This window comes from Trichoderma camerunense (assembly GCF_050948025.1).
Source record: "Trichoderma camerunense strain CBS 138272 chromosome Unknown V8C40scaffold_1, whole genome shotgun sequence".
NCBI classification, from domain to species: domain Eukaryota; kingdom Fungi; phylum Ascomycota; class Sordariomycetes; order Hypocreales; family Hypocreaceae; genus Trichoderma; species Trichoderma camerunense.
Genome location: NW_028145369.1, coordinates 3,309,028 through 3,336,763, shown reverse-complemented (window position 1 = coordinate 3,336,763; position 27,736 = coordinate 3,309,028). Strand labels below are relative to the sequence as shown.

Genomic DNA, 27,736 nt, shown 5'->3' with positions numbered 1-27,736 from the left:
GAAGCTGAAAAAAAAGTCCGTCCAGAGCAAAGAAGCACATATTCTCACGTTATCTTCCCGTCTGTATTGCATTTTACAATAACTGAAGTCACCTAGAGACAGTAATCGATCTTAACGGCGGTAAAAGCCCTTCCAATCTTCCAATAAACCATCACTAACATGAATGAATTTCAAATTTCAAATGGCAGAGGAACATCGAGAATGGCGTTGGAGGGCGCGGGCGAGTGACATTAGCTTTTTCGGGGGGAGGTAAGACGGGATGAGGAGAAGGGAATGGAAGAAGCAGAGCGTGCGATTCTACTGCAGCTCATACAGTGCTACTGGTAGGCACTGTGTCACTATACTGTACTGATGGACGAGGTCTGTTGATAAGAGCAAATTATCTTGCAATAGATATCTCGCCATAAATTGTCAAAATAATTTACAAATGGCCATATGAATCTATAGTCATGATCAAAATATGATGCTATTCTGATAGATAAGCGCTGTAATCGATGGAAATGCAACTGTTTAATTCAGTCCCGCTTTCATCCCTTGTATCTATTCAATTTATCGCCACCGCTCTAGAGACATCACGGCGGTTCTCGAAAACGAAACATCAAAATAACGTGCCGTATTGCCGTTCACAGCAAGTAGTAAATTGATACTGTCGGTTAGACGCTGTTTATTTTGCATGTAAAGACACCAAAATGCGTCCTAATATGCCTAGCAGGTTTTGCAGGTACATGAGGATATGTATCTCTTAGGACACTTGCCTTAGAGCACAGGCACCTGAAACACCTGAAGCACCTGCTGGGTACTGGCTGTATCAAGCTTTGGAAATGCTGTGATAGTTAGGATTGCTCCTACCTCTGCATCTTGCCAAATTGCACGCGTAATCAACACATGACATTGAGCAAGTGTGTTCAACACAATTGTTCCTCCTCTGCTTCAGCATCATTCTCGTACCTTACCTTATCCTTTTATTGCACTCTTCAACCTGCAACTCTTCACCTTTCCCTCTCCATCCATGATCTCTCGATAATCTCGATAATCTCGATATCCTCGATACTCTCGATACTCGTCTCTCGCCAACTCTTTCCTCTGTCACGGATCTCGGCATGAATTGGATGGGAGGAAATCTCTCTCGGCACCGTCGGGGAAAGGGCTGGAAGGAGGAAATGGCACGACAAAAAGAATACTTCGCCAAGGCCCGCTCTCGACAGCGTGAGGGTGCAAAATCGAGCCCTGTACCGCTCTCTGCAGCTAATTTCATCCCCAATTATGCACCTCCGCCACAAGCTACCGCGAGCCTAGGGGAAGCAACATTTCCATCATCCATGCCGATTAGTGAACCCACAGGCGCTGCAGATGAGGCATCACGAAGCTTGAATAATCCGTTAAGGCCATTGCGAGGAGATGTTACCGAACTGCCATTAATTGTTTCGTCTGGCGAGACAGGTGGATTCACTGTGCCTGACCAGTCGTTAGAAAATCACCCCATGGGTGCTTCTAATCAAAGAACTGAGCGTCGGAAAACTTTCCAAGAAGGAGATGTTGCAAAAGTCAAACTGCCGAAACTCTCAGTCAAGGAGCCCACGCGGCAGATTTCTGAGCGTCCACCCCTTTCGAGGCATATCTTGGATCAGCAGCACAGAACGTCCGTCGCCCGTCGCGAATTCCGGTCGAAACTTGACAAACAGAGAGGTGTAAGAGAAAGAAGAGTGACCCAGAACACACCTCCGCCTAGCCTTAGGTCGGTGAGAATACGCATCGGCAGTCGAGATTATCGATGGAGTGAGGAAAGAAATTCCATCCAAAATGCCATCCCAAATGCCATCGGGAATCCCACTTTCGGTGATCACTCGGAAGCTCAAAGCATTGGACCCGAAGCCGAGCAAACAACGCACACCACACGGCTTGGAGGTGCCAATATTGCGTCCTACCTTACCGGTGAGTCTTTTACAGGCTGTTCTCCGCCGAGTACGAGCAACGATCTGCTACTGTCGTCGCCATGCCGGGATAGAGCGGCTCGACGTCAAAATGTGTACAAGTCACCAAAGAAAATCGTAGGCGCGCCTTCGGCAGAATTGAAGCGCCCGCTACTAGATTGTGCCTGCGGAGCGGCAAAAAAGCCATCTTCAACGTCTGAAACAGAGTCTACGGGCAGCGTAGCCGTACAGATCGGTGATTTCGAAATCACGCCAGAAGGCGAGACGGACGAAGAACGGGTTTGGAGACAGTGGCTAGGGTGACATAACAGCCAGGGTTAACCCTGTGCCAACAGAAAACTCAGGCCAAATTACAGGTACTGTCAGATTTGGGTAGAGTCCTATGGAACAAACACTCGTGCTTGATGGCAGCCCAGGGATTGGCAACTGGGAGGCTGCCGATACCGCGCCGGCGGACGGATTTTTTCACCCAGAGGCTAGATGATATGCCGAAAGTCACTTTGGCGGAGGATTGACCATAACTCGCGTATCATATACCCTTTCGAAGCATATAGCCGAAGTGGTGGACGAGTAACAGCATCAGCGCTCGGGGGGTGATACGGAAAACCACATGTTAAGGCACGACGAGACCCACACGAAGTTGAAAAACACAACTGCCGAAATTTTAGTGCGGTCAGAAGCTGCAAAGGCACCACGACGTGCTCAGACGAGCGCAGCTAACAAGTGGGGGTCAAGGATTTGAGGCCACCCGTCGGCAAGGATGAAAAGCAGGTGAGAACCTGGCCATGGATCTGGATGGGAAATGATCAGTTCAGGATACAGAGCGATGCAAACCAGACGGGACCGTGACCGTGACACTGACGCTTCGCGGAGACGACAAGACCCAGGACCAGAGCGGCAAGCTCCCTTGTCTCTTCTCCACCGGCCGCCGTTCCGAGTGGCAAGGTGGAGTTCCATCTGGGCTCAATCTCAGGCAATCCAGGACCACGTGCCGAAGACCGCGGTTCCGGCGCCAGAGCCCCGACGGCTCGCTGTCATCCACCGCAGGCCGCGCCTGTCTGGCCGAACAAAGGGCCGGTGGTAGTTTGGGCGCTGAGCCTTGGGAGGCTGAATGGCCATAAGCTCCATTGGACCATTGGAGGATCGCAGGGTCTTGTCCTTGTCAGGGAAGGCCAGTTGGGTTTTCACGAGCCCACCCTGGCTATCGATTCGCCGGAGGAACGCAGCGCCAAGCTCTATGTTGAAGCCATCACCAGCCACTTTTGGCTGCTGCTGAAAGGCCACGAGGAAACAGCTATCATAGTACGAAAAGGCGCACGCGATGGGAGGGAGCTCCAAATTCCAAATCATAGTGGCGTACTTCAGCTGCAGCCAGTTCCTGATGTGATGTAAGGCCTGCCTCGGGCTTCATGGCTGCAAGCGAGAGTTATCATGTATCGAAGCAACACAGGCAAAACTAGGTCAGAGATCAACAAGTTTTGTTTCCTCTTCCTCCTCTGGCTTTCCACGGCAGCTCCCCGAGAGGAAACAAGAAGCAAAAAAGCACTGTGGACAATATTCCTGCACACGTTGCTGTCAGACATCTGTAGGGAGCGCTTGTTAGTGCACTTGGCGGCACATTGAACGCTGCAGAGCTGCAGAGCTTCTCCAAAGCCACCACGTTGTCCAAAAAGTCCCTGGAGTCACGCACTTGCCTCACGGTCGGCAAAAGGAGCAACACTACTGCATCAGGACCCTTAGAGACAGAGGGAACTTTGCCGGCCTATCCTGTGTCGTATCATTTGACTTCAGCTCCCAGGTCCAGCCCCAAAAGGCCTGGGTGCATGCCGCCTGCGACGAGCCTAATGCCCTTGCCAACCCAACGTGCCAGCCATCCGGCCACGATGGAACGGACAGGTATTGGGCTAATGTACCTCCGTAGACGCGGGAAACATACAGAGTTTAGAAGCGCGAAGCTGTCGAAGTCTAGATTGTGTGCCAGGCCATGCGATGGGCGCCGTCGCTTCTCGTGGGTTTGAGCCGATGCAGCGAGGCAAGCTGTGCGCCGGTGCAAAGTCAGTTTTGCTATGGCGGCGCCAAGCAACTGGGCCTCGAGGGATCGAGGATGGGGGCTACTGTAAGTTGACAGGTTAGCTAGGAAGAGATCAAAGTCGATTGGAGGAGGAATTTTGATTTGCTACGGGAGCTGATTGGGACGGGGGGGAGGGATCAATGGAACGGTGCACAGGGGATTCGGGGTGGGATGGGGGCCCTTCTCTTACAAGACAGGGAACAATGCAATACGGCATGGAAGAGACTGACCAAGAGAGACGACAGCCGTGCCTTGTCCGTGATTCTGATAACCAAAAAGCCTTTTCGCATCGAGACTAGCAAGCCGAAGCCGAGCTTCACTTTGAATAGCATAGCAGCAATCCAAGCCGTTGAAGAAGCTCCGGGGGCGCCCCCGTTTTTTTCGTGCCAATATTAACCCGGCACCAACGCAGCCGCCACTGCTGAACCGAAACCGAGCCCCCGATACCCGTGCAAAAAGCTCATTATCGCATCATTTGCATTCCTTTAGATGTGACGTCGCGAAGCGGTTGTTTCGGTGGTGAGTGTGAGGTGATGTGCATGTGCATTTCTTGTTGTTCTAGTCTATTTTGGATGAAATGAATGGGGGCATCAGAAGCAAGAAAAACCCGCAAAAAAACAATAATAGGAAACCCCAATAAAAAAGAATAAACCGAAAAAGTAATTGCCGACAAAGGGAAATCAAAAACTTTTTTGTATGTAGATACAAGATAGATAGGAACTGTGTCCAAGAAAGATGGGTTGCCGTTACCCCCAAAAATAAGGATGTGTGTATGTATGTAAATCAATAGCTCTTTTGGAGCTCTCCTTTTTTGTCCTTTTTGCCCAAAAGCCACCAACAATAAAAAAACAAAAGAAAAAAAGATACCAATACCAAACAAAACGCCCATGCATGTATATCCATTCTATCCCGCATCGAGCGCATCGTAAAGGCTGTCCAATAGGCTGTCCGCCCTCTCTCCATCAGCCCCAAAAACCATGGTGTGTGCCTTTGATAACCTTGCTGGCCAGCCCAGCACCAGCCCAGCTAAAGTACTGTAAAAACCACACACCCCTCCCCAGGCGCAAGTAGCCTGGTCCAGTCATACTCCGAGAATGAAATGTCCCTCCTCCCGAGGCTGCCAGCTCAAAAACGCTAGCGATGCAAGCTTCGTGTAATGAATCCCTAGTCCCAGTTTTTTTTTTCTCTCTCTCTGATCTCTCTTCATTGTATCCGTATCTTTTGCACTCCCCGCTTTTTGCCCAAAGTTGTAATGTACCATGTAACCATAGACACTTTGGCCTTTGTGTGGTGAGTGTTCCCAACTTTCGGCAGATGGAATATCTCAGAAAAAAAGCCCAGGAGGGGGTGAAGGAGGAGGGGAAGATCATGATAGCTCAAAACGGAGCCAGCAAGCCGCAATCCACAAGCTGAGGCTAGGGCGGATGTAGTTTTAGCTGAAGAGAGAAGAGGGCAATGCCGCAATACTGTTAGCCTCGGAGCAGTAGTGCACTCTCTCGTGTAAGTTAACGAGACGAGACAGCAATGTACCAAAGCAAGCCAGTTTCTCCGCACTCAATGTTCGGAGTAGAAGAAGAGAGAGAGAGACTTTGATAACTTGAACATTTTTGCTTGTGACTAGTAAGTAATACTAGGTAGGTATCTTTCCTGTATAGCAACTGTACCCAATGGGTCGGCCTGCATTAGATGCAAAGAAAAAAAAATAACACAGGCTAACGTGTATGTGTAATAAAAAAAAAGGACATGGTAAAAATACACCCATTCGTAAGATTCATTGGGAAGTAAACCGCTCTAATAGTATGTCGGCAGATGTAAGTCGAAACTCTGACGGATCCAAGCTCAGCTGCTGTTTGGTGGGATGGTGGATGCATGTAGTCAGAGGGAGGAGGTAGGGGGACAGGGGGGTAGCCTCGGTGCTTGATGACGCCGGGCTGGTGCTGGTGCTGGCGGTTGAACCGCACACTGTTCCGTTCCCCGAGTACGAATTTGGCTTGCTTCTGAGCTGCTAGCTAGCTGCTCTCGCTCTCGAATTCCGTTACTCTCGCCGGCGAATCTCCTTTCGTTTCGCTTGCAGGGATGTTTTGCAGGTAGGGCATTCGTAACCATGGCGGCTGATGTAGATTCGCTTCAGGCATTTGGTGCATCGCCACCAGGTGTGAGAGGCATTGCGGCCCTCGAACCAATCTTCCTTGGCTGCGACTCCACGCTTCTCAATGTCCTCCTTGTGAAAGTCTCTCAGGTGGTCGCGGAAGTGATCGCGACGGTGGAACGGATCTCGGCGCCGCCCACAGCGGGCGTAATCGCAATGATACGAGTCCTTCTGAGACGACGGAGCGTGCTTGTGCTTGTAGTGACGGTCCAGATCGGCACGACGCTTGAAGGGTTTCGCATCGCAGCCCGGGTGGAGGCAGCATACTGGATAGTCACGGCCACTCGAGGCAAATCTATGCTCAAATCGGTTAACCACCCAAAAATTCCCCTCTCCCAATGCACAAGGAACACACAACTTACGTTGGCGATTCAACTGTTGGCGAGGTCACCTCCAGGCCGGGAGTGGCATCCGGGCTGCTGTAAGCAGACGTCGCAGGCGTACTGGCGCTTGCATAAGGCGGGAGGTAAGATAAGCTGGGGGTCGGCGACGTCTGCTGTGTGAAGAAGGAGTCTGTAGACATGGGCGATGCGGGGGAGCTCGCTTCTGATCCCATTTCTGAGCCCCCGTACTGGGACAGAGGCTGTGAATCGCAGAGCTCTGGGACATCTGCCATGGAATTGTAGTCGTTGACGTCGAAGGAAAACCAGTCACCATATGGCAGGTTCTCTTCAAACAGCTGCGCTTCTTCAAACGTCTGGCACTCGTCGTACAGCCGAGCCTCAACGCAGAGCTGGCTGTACGTGCTGAGTTGCATATCCTCGGTCATGGTGTCCGGTTATACGACAGAACGTCAATGACTGAGCAAACAATGGCTAAAAACAGGCTGAGCTGCTATCGTCCCTGCTGAATTGGACAGTTGGGGCAAGCAATTCGCTTGTGTGAGTCCGGTGAAGCTGTGTAGTGTGTAGTGTGTATGTGGGTGAACCCAATTGCCAAGTGAAGTCGAAGTAACGACGACTCTTGGAGGTAGTCAAAAGAAAAATGAGGATGTGAATTGGAATAGTTATAAGGCGGCACCGAGAGCCAAGAGACGAGGGCAGTCGGTGGCTTATGAGTCCAATGGCTCGTGGGAACGATGTAGCGGGTAGTCTATATGCAAGGCCTGCCAATCTGGGCGTGACCAGGGGGAAGGCCTGTGTTTATTTCGACACAACCCAGATAACGAACCTTGAACCTCGTACTTTCGGGGTAACATCTGTGCCAAGCTTCTAGAAGCTATCTAGATTTACCGCCTATGGAACCCGGCAGGGCGGAAATGGGTCTCAAACGTGGCGCCTCTTCAGAAGTACCTCCTCCAAAGCGTGACGTAGAGAAGCAGTACACACTAAGACGTTAGTCGATACACAGCTTTGTAGAGGGGCGTCCAGCAAGTCGAGGTATCGGGCTTGGCAAGTTGGTATCAAACCGGACTCCGCCAAGTACCGCCCAGTAGGTTTGGCAGGGACTGGACGCTGTGCGACATGCAGAATGGTCAGAGCCATGTGGAGTTGGATGGTCAGACCCTGGAAACCGTTTGGGACAGCCGAGAGATCATCAATGAGCAGCCAGGAGGAGGCATACTCTATTCTCACGCAGCAACAACTCGGCAACCACATGCGGCCCCCTCCCAAAGCCAAAGCCATCGCGACCTTGGGCCAATGCCATGTGGCTAATGCCATTTGACGTCTATTTCTGACTTCGCGGTTCCCGCATCCGGCGTCGTTGGAGTTGCCAATTAATCCAAATTCATAAGTTTGACAGCCCGTGCGGCTGAACCATGGCTGGCGATGGCTTTCAAGCCAAGCCAATCCAATCCAACCCGACACTTCCATCCGTGGTGCCAGCTTTCGTTCTCAACGTGGTGAAGTTGGACCGTTATCCCGCTAGTACTATAATTACAGTACGAGGACGTCGTCGGGGATGTCGTGTATCGTATATTTGCCGTGGGTCATTCCGATTTTTCAAGACTGGCAACACAGACTCCGCCAGAATAGTTGGGGAGTTCCACTCCCAGGATCACCCCCTGCCAGCCCCTTCTTATCCGATGCTATCAGAAATGATGGCAATGCGTAATGTTGCATATACCATAGGCATTCGAATTCGGCATCTTGAACTGCCCTCCCAGGACAGCATTTGGTGGAGCGCGACTGCAGAGTTGCCGGGCACTAAAACTAGCGAGGATCGAAGTCACAGTGTTCATCGTGAAAACTTCAGACTCGGCTCATTCGGCAGCGCTAGACATCTGTATGTTGCTCCATGCTCATTGGCCAGCCAGGGCAACGACGATACAGAAAACCGTTGCAAGGAGGGAAAGGCACCAAGGTCTAGGTTTGCGATCACAACATCATGCATACAAAACGCGGGTAGTCTTGACGGATGTATCCACAGGAGTCATCCCAAATAACAACGTCGTGTTTTCAGACCGAGAAGAGCAGCCACCGACACGGCCAAAGATCACCAGGCGGCTAGTCACCCTGTCCAAACATATGTGTTGCTCTGTACCCAGCGCGGCAGTTGTTCTGAACACGCAAGAGCGTCCATGCCTCTAATGGAACGATCCTATTTGGGTAAAAAGATTTGTCTACGTAGGGGTTAGTACAAATACTTGGGCATTCAAAGAAAAGTACCTCTAGGGCCCCTCTCAACCCCCACCTTATGTGCGAGTATGTATGCAGCTCACGAATCCCGAATCCCAAAGGCCAGCACGGGGGGGCAGCCCTGGTCGTGAGCCTCAAGATGCAGCTACCAGTATTAGTGGCTGTACAGTCATGTCGGCAACAGATGTTGTTCCACTAGCGAGCCAATAATGGATCAATAACCGTTGGTCCTGGGAGGGGGGGTGTGCAGTTGGAGCCATCCAGGTACGAGTTACCTGGTATGGTGATGTCTCGAGGAAGACGTTTTCGTATCAAATATTGGTTGTACTGCAGTTCGCCAGTGGGACTACTACAAGACGACGAGTAGGCGCCGGATGGATTGCCGCAACAAACGAGCGGCTGTCTCTTGAAACCACGGCTCGAAAGTGTTCTATAATACCGGCCGATGCCGAGCTTGGGCCACCTGGAGTATTCGATGTTGTAATAGAGCGGGCTTCCAGGAAGGATGATACTACACAACAATGAAGCACTGCAGTGCAATGCAGAGTACCCCATCTCGGGCATGGTGCAGGATGACCCGACATCTCATAGAAGGGGTGTGGTTGAAGTCGATCTCTTTGAGCCTTGTACCACGGCGGTTGACACTGTGAGCCAGAACTTCACTTACACACATCACCATCATTCTTTTCCTCTTCTAGACTGCTTCTTCGTCGTGAGGATCACTCATGATTGAACCTTCTTTGTCGGCGTGCTCCGAGATGGCTGATATGTGTAAGCGTTATTCATCGGGCGTACGTGTTCGAAGCTGGATGGATTCTTCCATTTCCCTCTCATTTCGGGCCCTAAACAAGGAGCCGTCCCTAATAATGTGTCTGTTGAATGCCTATTCGTGCTCCCGGGCAAGCAATGGAGTAAGCGGTGACAGGCTATGTCCCCCACCCTTTTTACAACGTGGCGTGCAAAGTACCAGAAAATCTCTGCATCCTGAAGCCATCACAACGGCAAGCCTCGGTGGTGTTTGGGGGGTGGTTTGGGCCGTAGATCAGGAGGGTTTCCGGAGCCAAGCCTGGGTGATCTTCATGCAGTCTTGCGTACGCGCGTGCCCATTGATTGGTCCTCGTGGCCCTCTGAAGCATCCTAGCACAGGCGGGCATAAAATCTTGCCGTCATGGGTGGTGATATGGGCCTGGGCGGGCGGCGGACGAGTAGCAGAGCAACACAGGGGGAGAATCCCATCACCTGCACCTAGCCCCTTTATCAGCCGTCTTGCAGAAAAGCCAAAAGCCAGGACAGTAATTGCCAGGGGCGATCTGACAACCTAGACTTACAGCGGCAACACCACACATGATCTGCCCGTTGCCTCGTGCCCAGGAAGCTTATCAGATGGGCGAAAGAAGCCGGTGCATTGTTCCGGCAGCCTCCCGCAAGTTGAAGCCGTCGACGCACCAGTGCCTTCCCGGGCTGAATGCCGGAGAAATGGAGGTTTTGAAGGCATCAGACTTTGCCTTAATTTGTTCGCTGGCTATGCCGTGCTGAGACAACGTGCATCAGCACCCATCAGCATCAGCATTAGGTTAGCATTAGGTTAGCACTCCAGCGGGTGCTTGTGCGCCAATAAACCTGGGCACGTCACGATATCGAGGAAACAGCTTGCGAAGCCGTGCCATCTAACCGGAGGCGGTCAGAGTCAAAGAAGAGGATGGAACAAATGGCAAAACAAGGTGCGTCTGCCGTGGCCTCAAACCGCAAGACCCCCAAAACGCCCGGTTATCATAAGGTTGGCAGCTAGAAGCAAAAAAGGAAAAAAGGGAAAAGAAAATTCTTTCAAGGCTTGCAAGGAGCAGCATTTGGGCTCGACCTCCGATAAGTGGAAAGAAAATGACAGGATGCAAGATGTTGCGCCTTCCCAAAGCGCTAGGACGGTTTGGATGACGGCAAGTGAAGGAGCATTCGGCAAACGCTGGCGGAAAATGGAAGCAGCAAATGAAAAAACAAGGTTTGATTGATTGATTAATTAGGAGAAACCGGAAAATACCACAAACACCAAATCCTGTGCATACAAGCCATGCAGGTTGCAGATGTACTAGACAGTACTGTAATAGTATTAGACATCTATTAGACATCACAGACAGGGAGTACGGCCGACGCTATGACGTGGGCTGGGCGGTTCTAGAAGACGCCTTAGTCTCTCTTTTTTTTCTTTCAGGCTAATTGTCATTGGGTCCTTGTTGATGCTACCTGCGTGCTACTGTATGAGACTGCATACGACTTGCATGCTACGGTGGCATCCGGCAGATGGCCCGAACAAATACGAATCAGAAGCCTTCATTCTTGTCTCTCTTGTCTCGTTTGGCTCTCCAAATTTTGCCTCATGACCTCCGCAGCAAACACCGCCCTCGATCCGAGATGAAGGAGGAGCCTTGCCGAGTTTAGATGCCCTTGTCTGCATTGAGTGCGTGGATGCACTTGAAGATGTTGGCATCCTTGGCAGCCTTTCCATCCTGGGCATCTTTGATATCTTTGATTTCCTTGGCACCGTTGATATCCTCGCCATCCCTGCCATTGTTGATATTGATATTCTCAACAATTTCTCCGTTTTCATCACCACCATCACCAGCATCATCCTCATCCTCATCCTCCCCAGCGGGCCCGACTAGCGCCGCGTCTCGACCAGCCTTCCAATTCATCCGCTCCTTGGAAACAGGTACGTCACCAAAGATTTGGGCCATGCTGATCCAATGCATGCAGTGCTGCAGAAGCTCCTCGTTCTGGTTGACCCTGGTCTCGTATGCTTTGATAAGCAGCTTCTGCTGGTCAACCTCCTTCTTCAGATCCTCAATCTTCAACTCGAGTTCCTCCATGAGCTCGTACTGCGCATCTTGCTCAGCGCGCAGACAGCCCAGTTCGCCCGTGGTAGTCCATCCGGCGGAAGTCTCGGGGCGGCGGTCGTAGCGGTTGGTGTCCTTGTTGAAGAGCATCGTAAAGGTATTGGCAACCTTGGTGAAGACGTTGGCTTTGAGGTTGACGGTGCTGGGATCAGTGACTTCAGTGGTCTCATCAGAGTTTTGCTCGATTTCGGGGGAGGATGGAGTCATTCTTCCTTGTTGATTGGCGGAAGAGCCCTTCTTCTGCTCCTTCTTGTAGGAGTTGTCCTGCCACGACACAAACTTCGAGTCGCCACCCATCGTTGCAATGATCCTAATCCATTGAATTAGCCACTGTATAAAATCTCTTTGCAGCATAGCAATGTACTTACCGTAAAGTAGGTTCAAGTCCTGATCGTGATCTCCCTTGAGAGTAGTGAAAGAGGTTGTAGGAGGAAGTCCGTCACCCCAAGGACTCGAGAGGAAGATGTGATTTATATCCTCCTAGGATCGAACAAACGGACACAGACGAAAACGCAACAGCCACAAAACAATTAACTCACTCATCTTTTCATCCAATCCTCAACACCAAACGGAAGTGATATTCTGTAGTGAATCATACAGCAGTTACCACAGAAACTCCACACGCCCCCCTTTCTGCAAACAGAAGCCCGGAACTCTACAGTTTCGTCTTCATGAGCAAGTTTTCCCAATGTAGAGCAAGACTCCCAATGTACTCAAGTACATCGCATTCGTTTGCTTGATCGAGCTTCATCGTACGATCTTCCATCATACCCACCATTCCACCCCCTCCTTTCTCGCCTCGATGCTACATTGCCAAGACGTCCAACCAACTCCCAAGCTAAACAACAACACACACAAGTTAAGCGATGCAAACACCATAGAAGAGGGCCAGTACAAAATACCACTCACTGACTCTCCTAGTATCTCATCTCACATAGAACCACCTCTGATGATGGGTCCCCTCTAGAGTAGTGAACCTCAAGATGCTGCATGTCCAACACGCAAAACATATAAAGCAACACATATAAAACAACACAGTTCCTCAAACAACCTAGCTCCCGATATGCCAATCTCGATTATATAGTGGATCCTACCCGGCCCCCCTCCTGTCACATACACGTTCCCGTACCTGCAGTGGACATGACAAGGCCCGGCGCGGAAACTATCTACTCAGATGTGAGATCTAGAGCGCGCTGACAGCATGAAACACATGGGAATTTGCGGATCAGATTGTATATACACACATACCATACGCACACAGATGCGATGCGTGCGAGAGCGCACATACCCAATGCTAAATCTCCACCTTGCTCAAAAGGTTTGGTGAGATTATACTTTGGCGAGTCATGCCTCGACATGATGCAGTAGCATTCTGGCCCCCTTTTTTTTTCCGTCTGTTTTCCCCGCTTCAGTCTAGAAATCCCGAAGTCGCGAGGGGGGTTTCGAGATAGGCATCTGCAAGCATCTTGACTCGGTGGAGAGGAGAGGGGACTCTGTGGGGGGACGGGATAGGCCTTGGTACTTCGTATCTCGATCGTTGCAAAATCGCCACCTTCAGCCGCCAACGCCAACCCCACGGCTATGCCCTTTGAGCTAATAAGAACCCCCCGTCAACTGCTGTTGTGAGGACAGCTGCGATAGGTGCCAACAGCCACGTTATGGGGAGGTCTTGGCACAACTTAGCGACTGTCCGGGGTGAACCAGGGACTTTGGGAGCTGCTATTGAGCTTTCGAGCTGAGTCGCTGTCTCTATCCGCTTCGAGTCCCTTTTGGGTGTACTGTACATGGGAGGCTGTGCTTGACACCCTCTCTCTTGTCCTGGGAACCAGCATGTTGCTCAATGACTCCATAGTCCCTGCAGGGCGCTAACGTATGATGCGCCAAAGGTCCCAGTCGTGGAATATGAGGGCATACTCACCCTAAAGTTTAGCATCTGAAGCCGAATATCGCAAGTCGTCGAGCCATGCCCTATTCTATGAGTCCAATTAGCATCCTAATAACCTCTTTCCACAAGTATCGCATCATTCACACTCTAACAAGCAAAGAGTGAAGGAGGAGAAAAGCCAAAAGGGCAAACAAATTCCCTGTGCGGATGAAAAAAGGCCGCCTCATATGGATTATTCTGGCACTAGTTATTCCCGTTTGAGAAACCCAACTTTGGTAGCGCATACTCGCGGCTACTATGATGCTCTCTTAGAACTCCCATAAAGAAAAGAAGAAGAAAAGAAAAAACCCTCATGGAAAAGTCACGGAAACAAGAGCGAAAACAACATGTAAGTCCCAGCCTAGCCCGTGCGTCCCATCATAAAAGCCAACAACTGTCCTAAATGTCATCCTCGAGAAATTTGTAGGCAAACTTGAAGTCTGCCTTTCTTCGGTTCATCCTATTGCAGTGTATTAATATAAGTTCAACTCGGGTGTAGCCGAGATGGGTGGTCTTACCAAGTGCTCTCGTAATCAAAGAACCGGTAAGTGCCCTGCTCGAACTCTTCGGTGATGTTCTTGGGCTCCTCATGTCGCTGGAACCATGTCTGGTATTGCTTGTGGAACCGCCAGCTCTGGTCTTTCAGCGCCTTTGCAGCCAAGTATTGCTGCGCTGTTCCTTGCTTGTAATAGAATACGTAGAACAGCGTGTCGGGATCTATCCTCGAGTAAAGCCGGGGGTCATCGAATATGGGCAATGGCTGCGTGGGGAACCCGGACCCAGTTTGTGGCACAGGTAGGTCAGGGCGATACGTCCTCGGGATATCGGCCTCGAAAGCACTTGGATAGCTGAGTTGACTCGACTTCATAAGACTCAGAGTGGACTGCGATAGAGGCTGGTACGGCCGCTTTCGTGCCGTCTCATACGAATCAACGAGGTCTTGTAAAGATGCAGGTAGGTGGTAGATGGACTCCTCTTCACGCTCTTCCGTAATAGACTTGACGCCGTTTGTGGATCCGTTGGTATGAGGGGCTGCGTTTGGACTGTCAGCAGAGACGCCCTAAGTGATGACGATGGAGATGGAGATGGGACTGATGAAGGGATGAAGATGAAACAAATCTTGTCTTCTAAATAACTTACCGGCAGTAGACTCCGATTGCGATGCCTCCGAGGTAGCCGGCTGCTTTCCTGATGCCTTTGATTTCTTCGTCGGCTTCGTACTTGGAGGCTCGGCATTCTCGTTGGCCACGGGTGCGGGTGCCGGGACCGGTGCAGCCACAGGCGCAGGCTGCTTGGGTTCGGAGGATTGTGGCGTTGGAGCCTGAACGGGCTGCACGAACGAGACGGCGGGGGAGTTTGTTGCGCTCGTCCTCGACTGCGCGGGGGGCAGCGGCGAGATGCCCATGTTGAAGCCTGGTGGCGGTGGTAGAGGAGCAATGCCGACGTTGTTCTTATCGCTGGCTGCCGCTGCGGCCGCGGCAGATGCATACTTGAGCCCCTCCCCTGCCGGCCTTGTGGGGATGGAAGCAGGCTTCATGGCAGGGCTACCGCTCCCCCCATTCCCTATCGTTGATAACGGTGTATGCAGTGTCGCCAGTGCCGGTAAGGGGGACTTGGACGCCGATTTCCCCCGCGTTGACGACGCCACGGAGTCGGTATCCTTGACGGCCTTCTTCGCTTTAGGCGGCGGTTCGAGATCGTGGACGTCGTCTTGTATGGATTGGGTGTCCTGGGATGAGTTCTTCTCCGTGTCCTGGCCCATGCCAAAGACGCCTTCCTCTTCCTCCAGGTCCAGCTCGTCGTAGATCTCCTCGTCATCAATGTAGTCTTCGTTCATACCGTCGGACACATAGTAGCTGATTTGCTCTTTCAAGCCTTCCACCTGGTCGGTGTCGATGCCTCCGTTCTCCAGCGTTCTCCGAATCAGCTCCAGCTTGCCTTGATGCCACTTGTGTCGTTCGATGATCTGGTCGATCTCGGCCATGCGGTTCTCTTGGGCGGTCTTGTTCTTGCCCTTTTTCAGGGTGGCTTGTATGGATTCGTTCTCGGCCTCTAACGTCTCGATCTGTAGCTCCAGCTCATCAACCATGTTGCTCAAAAACTCGCATGCCTCTACTTTGGCCTGTTCTTTGGGATCCAATTTCGCGGCGGCCTCGAGGCCCACTTTGGAGTATGCTTTCGTCTTCATGGCCTTCTCCACGGCCTTGAACTTTTCCATTTGCTAAAAGGGTCGAGAGAAAAAAAGTACATCAGTATGCGCCGGAACATGCATCAATGCCCAACATTACTGGGGGTCCACCAACAGTCTCAATCAGTTTGCGGTGCTCCAATAAGGGAGCCTTGTCCTTGATGTCGTTGCTGGCGGCCCATGTTTTGATCTGGTCGCGCAGTCTTTGCAACTTCTTGATTTCGCGCTTGAGGTTGTCTTCCAGCTTCTCCTTCTGGGCCGGGTTATTTGACTGCTCAATCTTTTCGTAAATGGCCTCGAACTCGGCAACGCCTTCCGCCACCTTTTTGAAGCACTTGTCGACTTCTTGTTGTAGTTTCCTCGCCGCCATTTTGTCGGGAGGGGGAGGGAGAAAAGCCCGAGCGGCGTCCTTTCCGGTTTGTGCTTTGTGCCTGTGAAGTTTCCGCAGCGGTCCTGCAAAGGGGGTGCAGTGAGAGTTTCGTCAGAGGGGAGGTCGAGACTTGGTCCGTTTTCGTGGGGCAACCTTTATGGCCAAAGGTATGCAGGCGAGATCCGGCATGCGCCACGTGACAGTTGCGAGGCACGAGTGCGCGGCAAAGAAGCGACAGAGGCGGCCGTCTCGAGAGGTGATTCCGGAGCGCTGTCCAGACGTCGTGGTGGCGATATTGAGCTGGAAAAGCCTTTGAAAGCGTTGGACGTGCGAGATTGAAGTTGATGAGGCCAAGTCGCGAGGCTGCACGGGCTAGCAGGCGGCATGTATCGATTGCTGTGCGGCAATTAGCCGATCGAACAAGGATTGCGGCGGAAAATTGTTAAAAATGTGATATAACTCAGTTTAAATGACATTATCGATTATGAAATTACTTAGATGACACAATTGGCTGTTTTATATACAAAATCTCCTAGGCTTCAGCAGGGATTTTTACCATCAAACTCGATTGTCTCTATCATGAGGTACTTGCGCCGTGTGGGATGTCTGATAAGTGGCTACGCCGTTACTCACATGACACAAGACTTTGATACGCGATTCAAGGCATTTATATAGTCATTAAGGCATCTTTTCCTGCCAAGGCGTTGATAAATCGCCGGTCTCGCTACAGAATTTGTTCTTTGGTATCTGTACTCTTTAACTACATTTCCTGTTCAGCGGATAGATAACCTTGTCTCTCTTTTGGCTTATGCGAGTGAGGGGAGCAAGGCTGTCAAATTTAAGTTTCTACCCTATTCTTCCTCTAAAACATTCCAACCTTTTGCGCTTGGTTCCGAGACCGGCTGTCACAATGAAGGGTAGGTAAGACTTTCCTACTCTTTTATCTGGACAAGATTCCATGTATACAAAATACAGTAGCATGACAATGTCATCTAATACTTGCAATGTGAAGCAATAATCCAGCGTGTGCTCTCTGCGTCTGTGACGGTAGAAAAGGAGCTTGTGTCGTCCATTGGCCGAGGCGTGCTCGTGTTTGCCGCGGTTGCGCCTGGCGACACAGAAAAGGAGGCTGATTCACTGGCCAACAAAGTTGTCAAGATGAAACTTTGGGACGACGAGGATGGAGGACGAGTAAGTGAAGGCCCCCTGTTGGGCTGTGAGACACAGCTGATGGCGGTGATTGGCGACAGTGGAAAAGGAGTGTAACAGACATTGAGGGCGAGGTTCTATGCGGTGAGTACTAGCTTGGCCAGCTTGTCGACATGTTTCAAAGCTCATGGATGAATTATCCAGTATCTCAGTTTACCCTGTTGGCAAAGACGAAGAAGGGCACCAAGCCAGATTTCCACGGCGCGGCGAATCCCGAAGAAGCGAGTCGGCTGTATCACTACTTTGTCCAGAAGGTCAAGGACATGTACCAGGTGGATCGAGTCAAGGACGGTAAATTCCAGGCCATGATGGAGGTTGCCCTTGTTAACGATGGACCGGTAAGTCACTGCTGGGCTAGAGCCAGTCTCTCATCGTTGATGCTGTGCTAATATCGGTTGATCTTGATAGGTTACCTTGGAGCTCCAAGCCGGCGCACCGGTGTCTGAGAGGTAGTGTGAAACACGATGATGGCGACATGATGCATACGATGAATGGGATAGAATTCAATACAGTATATAGAGTATATGGATTACCTTGTTTGGAATGGATACAAGATGGTAATATAGAGCGATTGGGATTACTACTTGATGCCTAAACAAGTGCCGGGCTACAGCTGATGACGATGATTCAATAGCGGCATGTTAGTTCTACCTAGGTAGGCCACCGCAAGTGACTGATCACTTGCATTGATTTTCAAATTTGAGAACTGTTCCATGCAGCAGCTTGAGTAGTAAGATGGAGAGAGAAAAACCCCCGATACCATTTAATGCTCGGACAAAGGGCTGTTCACCGTGAGCCTGATCACGCATCCTTACCGGCCAAAGCTCTGCAGTTGTTGGTGACAAGGTTGCCCCAACCCATGCATACATGTACCGATGCGTGCAGATTACCTACATACAGTACATACCTAGTACTCACGAGCATGATGCTATAGATTATGCACATGCTACTCCCTTGTACTCTACAGCGGTTCTCATTGATTGTACTCGAATATAGTCTGGTTGTCCAGCTTGATATGGTAAAGGTAGGGCTGCAATGATGTGTTTGTACCGCATGTACATCATATCGCATCCATGCAAATGCGCTGCGGCCCAGAAACACCAGCCAGTCACCTCTGCTAGAAACTTCCACGGCGGCGGGGGTTGGACACTAACGCTGCCACTAACACCATTGGCGAATCCCCACTGCAAGCACTGAAATGATGCCTGACCTTGCCGATGGAGGGGCAGCCGGAAGCATCAATGGAGGGGCAGCGGCAGTGAAGAGTTATTGAGGCAAAGAATCCATTGAACCGATGTCAGCAACAAGTTGGGCTTACAGGTAGGTATACGAGCTCTAGAACTAGCACGAGCCCAAGAGTAATGTGAGAATTGAGGCAAAATTCAGTCAATACAACCTAATCAGGTACTTTGGGTACATATTAATAGTACAAGGCAGCAGGTATCGATTAACTGTGATTGTTTGATTGATGAATTGATTCGCTCTCCGTCGGCTGCCTCTGATCAGGTCAGGTCATCGCGTAGGTAGCTCTGTATCATGTAGCTTTGTAGCTTTGTAGCTCCCCTCTCTTCTCTCCTCCTCTCCTTCTCCTCTCCATCAATCTAATTTTTTTCTCTCCCTCTTTCTTCCTCTTGCACCCTTTCTCTCTTCCTCTCGCAATTCTTCCCATTTCCAGCCCGCCTCTGCTCTGCCTCGCTTGGCCAAAGCACCCATCGCTAGCTCGACCCCGCATCGTCATATCCAGAGAAACCCAAGGAATCTTTGCAGGCAGACGTGCTTCTTTTGCCCGTTCCACGACTCGCCAGCTTTTAAACCTCTTTTTTTCTCTCTCCCTCACTCACCAGATCAGATTCCTCCAATTCGATTCTCTTCCCACTAATAAATTCCAATTCTCTCCACAACTCCTCTCGCTATGGCTTCCGAAACCGAGACCAAGGCCGCGCGCCCCCGCGTCTTCTTCGACATCACGCTTGGAGGCAAGCCTCTTGGTCGAATCAACATGGAGCTGTACTCTGATCTCGTGCCCAAGACGGCCGAGAACTTCCGTGCTCTTTGCACTGGCGAGAAGGGAGTGGGCAAGTCAGGCAAGCCTCTGCATTACAAGGGCTCCACCTTCCACCGAGTAATCAAGCAGTTTATGATTCAGGTATGACCGAACCTGCGTTGCTCTCTTGTTTTAGTTGCACGACCTCTGCGCAGAACTTTTTCTAACATGGGCTTTTGCAGGGTGGTGATTTCACAGCTGGAGACGGCACTGGTGGTGAATCCATCTATGGCGCCAAGTTCGAGGACGAGGCTTTCCCCAAGAAGCACGAGAAGCCCTTCCTGCTATCCATGGCCAACGCCGGCCCTAGTACGTTACATCTTTCTCCGTGTGCTCCAAAGCTTCATCTAACCAATGTGTTTTATCCCAGACACCAACGGCTCTCAATTCTTCATCACCACTGTCCCCACGCCTCATCTGGATGGCAAGCACGTGGTCTTTGGCGAAGTCCTCAACGGCAAGTCCATCGTCCGCCAAATCGAAAACGTCCGCACCGAGGCTGGCGACCGACCCTCCCGCGACGCCGTCATCGCCGACTGTGGCGAGCTCTCCGGTGATGAAGCCCTGAGCGCCGACGTCAAGCAGCCCGATGCTCTGGGCGATCCCCACGAAGACTTCCCCGAGGACTGCGCTACGCCCCCCGATGCCAAGACTACCCACAAGATTGCCTCAGACTGCAAAGACTTTGGCAACAAGGCGTTCAAGGCCGGCAACATCACTCTCGGTCTTGAGAAGTACGAAAAGGGCCTGCGGTACCTCAACGAGGAGCCTGACTTGGATGACTGGCCCGAAGGCAAGGCCCAGCTCGACGCCCTCCGCTTCTCCCTCAACAACAACTCTGCTCTCCTGCACATCAAGCTAGAGGCCTGGTCAGAGGCCGTCCGCAGCGCCACGTCCGCCCTCGCCATTGCCGGCATCGCCCCCGCCGACCGAGCAAAGGCCTTTTACCGCCGTGGCTTTGCCAACGTCCGTCAAAAGGACGAGGAGGAGGCCCTCAAGGATCTCGAGGAGGCTCACAAGCTAGCACCCAACGACTCGGCCGTCAACGTCGAGCTCAACGCGGTGCGAACCAAGGCCGCTGCCAAGGCGGCAAAGGAGAAGGCCGCGTACAAGAAGTTCTTTCAGTAAATGAATATTTCTAGTATCTGAAAACGATCAAAACAAGCAAACATATAAGTAAGAACAGCAAAACGGGGGATATGGCGGACAAGTGGTTGAAAAAAAAACATCTTTATTAAGCATGGGAGGCGTAAAGGTTAGAGCAAGAAAACCAGCAGACTATCTGCGATAAGTTTAACGTGGAAGAAGGAGGGAAGATACCACCAGCACACTTATTTACACACACGCATAAATAAAATAAAAAAAGTTCAAATTGTGTTGCCTTAATTAGCTTTATATGGTATTACGTATCAAGTGAAAGCAAAAACAAAAAAGAGTTGTCACAGTGAACAAAGTGTCGTAGATACAAAAGAGAGAGAGAGAGCTTATTACAAAAGCCAAACGAAAGAAGCAACCATAAGAGCACGACAACAAGGAGAAAAAAAGTCACGTAGAGAAGAATAGAAAAGAAGGTAAGAAAGAAACAAAGTTATCTAGAAAATAAGAAGAAGAAAAAGGGTAAGTTGGATATCGTTTGCTTATTCCAAGCCCTTTCCTCCCCCTCCCTCGATGCTTTACTGCCAAAAAAAACACAACTGGCCAGAAAAAAGCCCATCAAAAACACAACTGGCCACAAAAAGCCCCATCCATCTCACAAGAATGCTTTGCCGATTTTTCGCATAAACATACATATAATATGCTCCCAAGACCCGATTACCATCTCAAGGGAATCCTCATCCAACATTTGCGAACTGGGCGGAAAAAACACCAGAGGGAAAATTAGAAGAGAAAAGACAAATGAGAAGAGGGTAGGAATGAAGCCTCCCTCCGTTCACAAAAGGCACCTTTTGATATCAAAATCGGAAAACAACAAAGTGGGAAACGGTAAAGAAAGGACTCAGGAAAACAACAGTAACGAGAGCTGGGTGGTATCTTTTTTCCCTTATTTCCCCCCTTTCCCTCATGTATATCTAATTAGCCATTGATGCCACATCACAAGGACCATGCACACGAGCCAAGCCCTTTTAGACAGCGAGGGAAAAGAGAAAAACAGGGATCAAACTGCGATAATGTATATATGAAAACGAGAGGACCTCCAGTGATGATGATGATAAGTCCCCATAATCTATTCAGCCCATCCATCCGATACGGAAAAGACAGCTTTGAAAAGGATATAGAGGGAAAAATATATAAAATATATAAAATGAAAAGAGCGTAATGAAAGATGGGAGTGAAGCTTTCGACAACTTTCTCCATGCAAGAGCCATTATGTCCCAACACCATTTTGTGTATCCAACCGGAAGACGTCTAAAGAAAAACCAGACAAGAGCTAGATGTAGATAGCCTGAGTCAAAGTGGAAAGTAAGAAATAAAAATGAAGAGAAAAGGAAAAAACAAAGATAATCAAAAGCCGGTGCAAAGGGATTCCCCTTGTGTGGATTCTTCGTAGGTTGATACTCTCCACAATTCAAGTCATGTATATGTTTGTGCGCGTGTATATATATCCAAAGAAGAGGAAATGCGGGCTCATCTTGACCCTTTGGTTTCTGGACTCTCGGCTCTCGAGCCCCCAATCTTCATGATGCCGCTTAAAAGACTCCTGCCAACTTTTCCATTCTTCTGCTTCACACTCCCGGTGGCCGAGCCGCTTGTGTTTCGGGGACTGTTCCCCTTTTTCGAGTCCGCCTCGTCTCTTCCGCGCTTCCATTCTTTACTGCGTCTTTTTTCTTTCGATTCCCCGCCCCCATCGCTGCTAGAGCTACCGGGGGGCCGCTCGTTGCTGCTGGGCATAGAGGATGGGTTTCCTACGTAATATGGGTGATACGGTCCGGTAAAATTGACCTGTTCCAGGATTTCGGCAAGTTGGTCGGCAGACATGAACGAAGGGACCTCTCTGTTCCGGAAATCCACCACTTTGGCTAGGCAAGCGTCGGCGCGCTTTTGCAAACCAAAGCACAAGTCGTTAAATATCAACAACTCTCCATCTACCTGGGACTGCTTGACGTCAATGGGACGCGAATCCACCCATAACTTGACGAGACTCGCGAAGCCCCGGGCCTGGTCGATCAAGTACGGTAGACTGGGGAATCCTTCGCGTGCTGTAGGCCCCAAGCGGTTCAGGATGGTGACAGGTGTGATATAGCTAGGGGGTAGGGTGCGGCCGCCTCGATCGGCTGGGATGCCACAAACGTGGTCGATGAAGCCTCGGAAAGTCTGCCGTTGTTGAGTTAGGAAGCGGTTCATCGGTTCCATATATTCTTCTCGCTTTCCAAACGTTGAAAGGTTGGAAAGTTTCTGTAGTGCCTTGGCTATGAGCGTCAAGGTACGTTGTGCTTGTGGTCTAGGATGATCTCGAAGTAACCCAAACAGCTTGGGTGAGAGGATAGCAGGGCATATGAATCGCAAGAAAAGGAAACCCGAGATGGATGTGTAGCTGACGGTGCGGAGGAAGTCGCCATAGCGGTCGTCGGCTACGGCACGTATGTATTTGAGAACGTGTCTCAACTCTGCCGGTATCCTTTCGGCCGAATCTGCGATGCACAACCAGATTTCCGTCGTGAGGTGGATAAGACGGCCCCAGTGTTGATCCAGGTCTCCTCCGGTGTGTGCTAGCTTGCTCGGATCAACCTCGCAATCCGGATTCAATTCGTTAATCTCGTATATCTTGTCCTGTAATATTTCTTCCAGGTATTCTTTGCCCAAACGTCGCATGTGGAACTCGAGAGACTGTGTTAGCAACGAGTTACCTCTGAAGAGTAAGTTGGCCTCTCCGGCCAGTGTCCTGTGGATGTCGCGGACCATCAGCTCTCGCTCGTTGGAGGATTCCATCGATTCACTCGATTTGAGTCTATTGCTGAACCGGTACTTCTTGATTGAGGTCTGGCTTCCTATTCCATCAATCTCATCCTCAACCAGAGCCATTAGCCACTCGCTTGCAGAACCAGAGGCCTGGAAGATGTTGAGAAACAGCTCCGATAGTGTCCGAAGCTGGCCGGGCAGAGATGCAGAGATGAGTGTGGTCAGGCCTGTAGGGAATCGGTGCAGAATCTCGGATAGTGGCTCGTATTCTTTCGACAGAAGGGCAACATGCTCGTCGTGAAACACCTTGATTAGCATCGACCCAATATTCTGTTGTTTTTCATCCAAGATGGGCTGCCACTGTTCCTGTCCCTGGCCTCTCTCTAAGTCGTTCAAGGGGATTCTTACGCTCCCGCAAATAATCTCTGGTGAGCTTGCCGACTTTGAGTACCCGTCAGGCCCGCAGTCCACTCGCTTTAGCACAATGGAGAGGTCTTGAATTATCGGCGGTAAATCGTTAAACTCGCAATCCTCTCTCCAAAAGGGATTCTTTGTATCCATCTTGGTAGTCGTTCTGGCTCTGACTTCGCCATCTAAGATAACTTCTGCCAGATAGCTTCCGACTAAAGGATCCGGGCCAACTCTGCCGCACTTCTCAGGCGAAAACCATTCAACGCTTGGAGTGGCCTTGATCTTGGCCTCTATCACTCTAACTCTGATGATTTTCTCCATGCGGAAAACCTCTCCCGGTTGATCTTTCTCGATATCGGCAACATCCTGAATCTCATCCGTCTGAGGGTCGTCCAGGCAGAAGATGTCGGGAACGGCAAATGTCCGAAGCAGGGCGAACCAAACCTCGAAGTCGATGCGGCTGTCGACGGCAAGATAGACGGGTCGGAAAATGGAAACGTGGGTGGCCGTGGAGGCATAGATGGGGAAAATAGCAATGCAATATTCTTCCTCCAGGACGCTGCGGTCGAGGCCCTGGATGGCGCACCGGGAAAGCTGCGACAGTTCGATGCTAGACAAGACTGAGACGTCGTTCTCCATCAGGAGCCTAAACTCTCCATTATCCTGTAAAACGCATGAAATCCTTCTCCAAAACATGGAAGGGTGCATGAGATCCCTCGTTGACGATCGCTGGACAACGGCACGTGCTGACCTTGGAGGGCCCTTGTCCCAGAGCATGAACTTGCCGACCTTGATGATGTTTGTGGCTCTCGCCGCATCGCTCGACTTGGCCCGCCGCCTCATCTCGGGGCGAATGGGCCCTGAAGGGCTGTTGGGTTTTCCGTTGGGTACTTTGAGGTTGAGAGGCGCGAGCTGCTGCCAGCACAAGAGCGCCGCGAGCCACAGCTCTAGCTCTTCCGATATAATGGGCCTAAGCAGAAGCTCCAGGCCCAGTTGGTTGGGGACAATCTCTAGGCATTCCCTCTCGGCATCGGGGTAGCCTGTGACGTGAACTTTGCAGCCTCGCAGGTCGGAAACTAGAGGGATGTGGAAGGAAGCGCTCTGGCCGGTATGGCCCAGCCCGAACATGAGAGTGCCCTTCTCCTCGTCGATGTACGCCATTCCGGTGTGCCATGTTCCCTGATACTCACCCTGGTATTCTAGTTCGCCACGCATTCGCCCGCCGAGAGCCTTCATTAGCGATATTAGGCGGTTCGCATCGTCGGTTGGGATGGGGTACGGGAAGGAATCGACAGAGGGCTGGGGTGCGACCAATGGCGAAGTCGGTCGAGAAGGTTGACGCTTGAGAAGCCGTCGATTGTGGTGAGATGATTTGCTCTTGTCCTTGGAGGCGGAGGTTGGGGTTGAGATTTCCGGGACTCTGACGGTCGGTATCGTCGAGTAGCTCGGGTCCGAACTTGGCGTCAACGATTTTGGGTCGTCGATGGAGGGCTGCGACCCGGACGAGACGCTGCTAACTCGATGTCGAAACTCGGCTGCTGAAGACGGCCCTCGTGGCCCTAGCATAGAGGCGTCCATTGTGCGCGTCCTGGGCCGTATCGGGGGACCGTTTGAACTTCTCTGCTGGTGAGTCGCGGGGCTGGAGTCTGTGCCATCCGAAGAATCGCAAGCAGCATCGCTGGTGAAGACGACACCTTGGCGACGGCCAATGCTGCCCGGGATAGACCTAGGCGAGCCCTGCTGAGAACCAATGCCGCGGGATGGGTGGGCCATGGTTGAATCAGAAAGCGCAGCGCTCGCAGCACCACCTTGACCTGGAGGGAGGTCAGGTGTGATGGAACGACCAGGTCTCGGGCTGGCATTGACCCTAAATGAAGACCTGAGATTCGAAGCGCTGAGGCGCTCCAAGTTGATCCGGTGGAATTCGAGAGGGGTTTGGGGCCGCTGTCGCTGCTTCTGCATATGGCCCTGGTGGTAATGCCGACTCTGGATTAGGCTCTGATCCTGGGCCTGTCGTTGCTGCTGCCGCTGCAGCAGGGCCTGGTCCTCGCTATCGCTACCGCCCTCGTGCAGGCGGGTTGCATATCCATCCATGACTGGCGGTGACATGCTCATGCCATTGTTCAACACCATGCGGACTCCAGTGCCACATCGAACGTCGCCGCTGCTACTATTGCCACTACTCGTCGTACCTGTAGCACTTGTCGGGCTGTTGTTGTTCTTGTTGGCACTGACGGCGTCTTGGACGCTGCTGCTACGGTCGTTGCTTAGTCTTCGGAACGCTGGGTCTGGCGATGGGCGACGACTGCTTGTTGAAACGTCCGCTGCGCCGGTATCAGTACTATCATTTGTCACTCTCAGGTACATGTATCGTGCCGTTCACGCTCCAATACCGACGATGCTGCCGCTGCCGTGGTCGTAGCGGGGTTCTCGACTGTTCGCGGCGCTACGTTGCGGACTAGGGGACCGTAGATGGGGGTTGCAACAGGGCCGGAGTGGAGGCACAATGGGGATGCGGCAGGGTAGCAATGGGTGCTAGTAGGTATTGTGCTGTGGACGGAACACCGAGGATGCCAGTTAGACCTGATTCGGCGGAGCGGGAGGAAGACGCTGAGTGAATTTACCTGATGCCAGAGAGGAGGGATCTGGATCTTAGGTCTGTATAGTACAGTACGATAGGTACTCGCAGTTCCCTTCCCCACGATGACTTGGGGAGAGAGGAGAGGAGAGGAGAGGAGAGTGCGTTCTGTGGTGTTCTGTAGTGTGTGTGTGTGAAAGTGTGTGTGCCAGCTATCTGCGGGATTGCCCACGGTTGGTTATCCCCTTGCCAAACACGCAGACACCACACAGAGAGAGTTTGCGTGCTGCAAGCTCGCGTGGTAAGCCGCCGACTTGTCCCTGGCAGCACCGGCAGTAGTCTCTCCTTGGCTGCGCAGCGCCTCAGTCGACTTGCTGTCTCTTTGGCGTGCTTACAAGTACGAGTCACTGTATGGCTGCCGGACGCACCCTGGGAATAGAGTTCCGGCCAAAAGTCGCCGGAGGCTTCTGAGAAGGGCCTTGACGTCGTGTGAGGATGCTAGTGGCCCGTCCGTCTCAGCGACTGTGCTCGCATACCCACAGCGGACACAGGCGCAAACCAAAGTCCTCAAGCGGGGACCCCTTGGGGCATCCAAGCATTCGTGATGCTGCGGTGTCGATCCAACGGAGTCCAACGGAGCCCCTGCCAGAGAGGTTACGGGGATACGGGACCAGAGCGGTGGGATGGCCAGTTGGGCGGTGGACAAGCACAAGCAATTGAAGCCTAGCTCTAGGAGGATTTTGTTCGTTCGGCCGGACAAATGGACTGGCGAGATGGGCCCAAATTGGCCACCGTGCTGCTGTATCCGCTTGCTGTGGCCTTGGCGAGCAGATGCTAGATCGCAAAATGTACTTTTTGTGCGGTGCTAGGCTTGATGCAGTCGGTGTCGTATGTACGAAGTAAGAAAAGAACGAGGACCTTTTGGTGTTTGTGCAGCAGCAACGCCGCAATTTGATGCCCTCGTAGCAAACGTGCCCAGGACTTGATCTCGTGTCGACCGGCAGCCTGGCTCGGCCAATGTCAGCTTTCGGGAATTTCTCTCTGCCTTTTTGCAGCAATTCTGGCTTTTTCCAAAAAAAAAAATTGGAGGGCTGGCTGCCTTGGAGACCTTGTTCGTTTTCTCCCCCCTCAAAAGCCGCTACCGGGCCTCTTGACACTTCCGGCAGGTGAAGCCAGAAGCTAACGACAGGTGAGAGGAACCGCCCAAAAAGGATCTGGAGCCCAAGAAAAAAAAAATCCAATTGCAACACGAGGAGAGGTGTGTGTGAAGTGTGAAGTGTGAAGCTGAAGAAATCTTCCAGTTGCGTACAGAGAAATGGAAATGGAACAAGTGCGATGAGAATCTTCTGATGGGAGACGCGGAAGCGGAAGGGGCTGTCAGCAGTACTTGAGCAGGAACGATGCTCAGTTGCAGCCTTCCCGTCCCCTGGAAGACGGCTCATGCTCAGCCCGAGGCTGTCAGTCGATACACACGATGTTCCTTGGATCTTACATATT

The 27,736-nt window shown here is 51.5% G+C and overlaps 10 protein-coding genes across 10 annotated transcripts; 4 read left to right on the top strand and 6 right to left on the bottom strand.

Annotated features, from left to right (window-relative positions):
- Positions 1 to 1,340: 1,340 nt before the first annotated feature.
- V8C40DRAFT_231476 (uncharacterized protein) lies at positions 1,341 to 2,783 on the top strand (the record flags this gene model as incomplete). Its single annotated transcript, XM_083212931.1, has 1 exon — positions 1,341 to 2,783. A coding segment is annotated over exon 1 (748 nt), but the record flags the coding sequence as incomplete, so codon positions are not given.
- A 117-nt stretch (positions 2,784 to 2,900) lies between these two features.
- V8C40DRAFT_260987 (uncharacterized protein) lies at positions 2,901 to 3,281 on the bottom strand (the record flags this gene model as incomplete). Its single annotated transcript, XM_083219207.1, has 1 exon — positions 2,901 to 3,281. The coding sequence occupies one exon, from the start codon at positions 3,279 to 3,281 to the stop codon at positions 2,901 to 2,903; it is 381 nt and encodes a 126-aa protein (XP_083079710.1).
- On the bottom strand, positions 3,038 to 3,667 carry V8C40DRAFT_231475 (uncharacterized protein). Its single transcript, XM_083212930.1, has one exon. It carries the CDS (start codon positions 3,512 to 3,514, stop codon positions 3,293 to 3,295), a length of 222 nt encoding a protein of 73 aa, XP_083079709.1. The 5' UTR covers positions 3,515 to 3,667; the 3' UTR covers positions 3,038 to 3,292.
- Positions 3,668 to 6,037: 2,370 nt separating this feature from the next.
- On the bottom strand, positions 6,038 to 6,920 carry V8C40DRAFT_260986 (uncharacterized protein; the record flags this gene model as incomplete). The annotated part of the gene is made up of 2 exons (XM_083219206.1): positions 6,038 to 6,446; positions 6,514 to 6,920. The coding sequence occupies 2 exons, from the start codon at positions 6,918 to 6,920 to the stop codon at positions 6,038 to 6,040; spliced, it is 816 nt and encodes a 271-aa protein (XP_083079708.1).
- Positions 6,921 to 7,563: 643 nt separating this feature from the next.
- V8C40DRAFT_231472 (uncharacterized protein) lies at positions 7,564 to 8,781 on the top strand. The gene has a single exon (XM_083212929.1). The coding sequence runs from the start codon at positions 7,911 to 7,913 to the stop codon at positions 8,535 to 8,537; it is 627 nt and encodes a 208-aa protein (XP_083079707.1). The 5' UTR covers positions 7,564 to 7,910; the 3' UTR covers positions 8,538 to 8,781.
- Positions 8,782 to 11,149: 2,368 nt separating this feature from the next.
- On the bottom strand, positions 11,150 to 12,343 carry V8C40DRAFT_20288 (uncharacterized protein). Its single transcript, XM_083212003.1, has 2 exons — positions 11,987 to 12,343; positions 11,150 to 11,928 (listed from the first exon to the last, which is right to left on the bottom strand). Exon 2 carries the CDS (start codon positions 11,913 to 11,915, stop codon positions 11,160 to 11,162), a length of 756 nt encoding a protein of 251 aa, XP_083079706.1. The 5' UTR covers positions 11,916 to 11,928; positions 11,987 to 12,343; the 3' UTR covers positions 11,150 to 11,159.
- Positions 12,344 to 13,300: 957 nt separating this feature from the next.
- Positions 13,301 to 16,413, bottom strand: V8C40DRAFT_231464 (Not1 N-terminal domain, CCR4-Not complex component-domain-containing protein). Its single transcript, XM_083212928.1, has 4 exons — positions 15,846 to 16,413; positions 14,683 to 15,763; positions 14,061 to 14,574; positions 13,301 to 14,002 (listed from the first exon to the last, which is right to left on the bottom strand). Exons 1-4 carry the CDS (start codon positions 16,098 to 16,100, stop codon positions 13,942 to 13,944), a joined length of 1,911 nt encoding a protein of 636 aa, XP_083079705.1. The 5' UTR covers positions 16,101 to 16,413; the 3' UTR covers positions 13,301 to 13,941.
- A 339-nt stretch (positions 16,414 to 16,752) lies between these two features.
- On the top strand, positions 16,753 to 18,034 carry V8C40DRAFT_231460 (D-tyrosyl-tRNA(Tyr) deacylase). The gene is made up of 5 exons (XM_083212927.1): positions 16,753 to 17,017; positions 17,113 to 17,291; positions 17,351 to 17,393; positions 17,454 to 17,647; positions 17,718 to 18,034. The coding sequence occupies exons 1-5, from the start codon at positions 16,909 to 16,911 to the stop codon at positions 17,760 to 17,762; spliced, it is 570 nt and encodes a 189-aa protein (XP_083079704.1). The 5' UTR covers positions 16,753 to 16,908; the 3' UTR covers positions 17,763 to 18,034.
- A 769-nt stretch (positions 18,035 to 18,803) lies between these two features.
- Positions 18,804 to 20,963, top strand: V8C40DRAFT_20235 (cyclophilin-like domain-containing protein). Its single transcript, XM_083211995.1, has 3 exons — positions 18,804 to 19,455; positions 19,536 to 19,662; positions 19,724 to 20,963. Exons 1-3 carry the CDS (start codon positions 19,222 to 19,224, stop codon positions 20,479 to 20,481), a joined length of 1,119 nt encoding a protein of 372 aa, XP_083079703.1. The 5' UTR covers positions 18,804 to 19,221; the 3' UTR covers positions 20,482 to 20,963.
- Positions 20,964 to 21,856: 893 nt separating this feature from the next.
- On the bottom strand, positions 21,857 to 26,153 carry V8C40DRAFT_279584 (uncharacterized protein). The gene has a single exon (XM_083221255.1). The coding sequence runs from the start codon at positions 26,026 to 26,028 to the stop codon at positions 21,979 to 21,981; it is 4,050 nt and encodes a 1,349-aa protein (XP_083079702.1). The 5' UTR covers positions 26,029 to 26,153; the 3' UTR covers positions 21,857 to 21,978.
- Between the last annotated feature and the right edge of the window lie 1,583 nt (positions 26,154 to 27,736).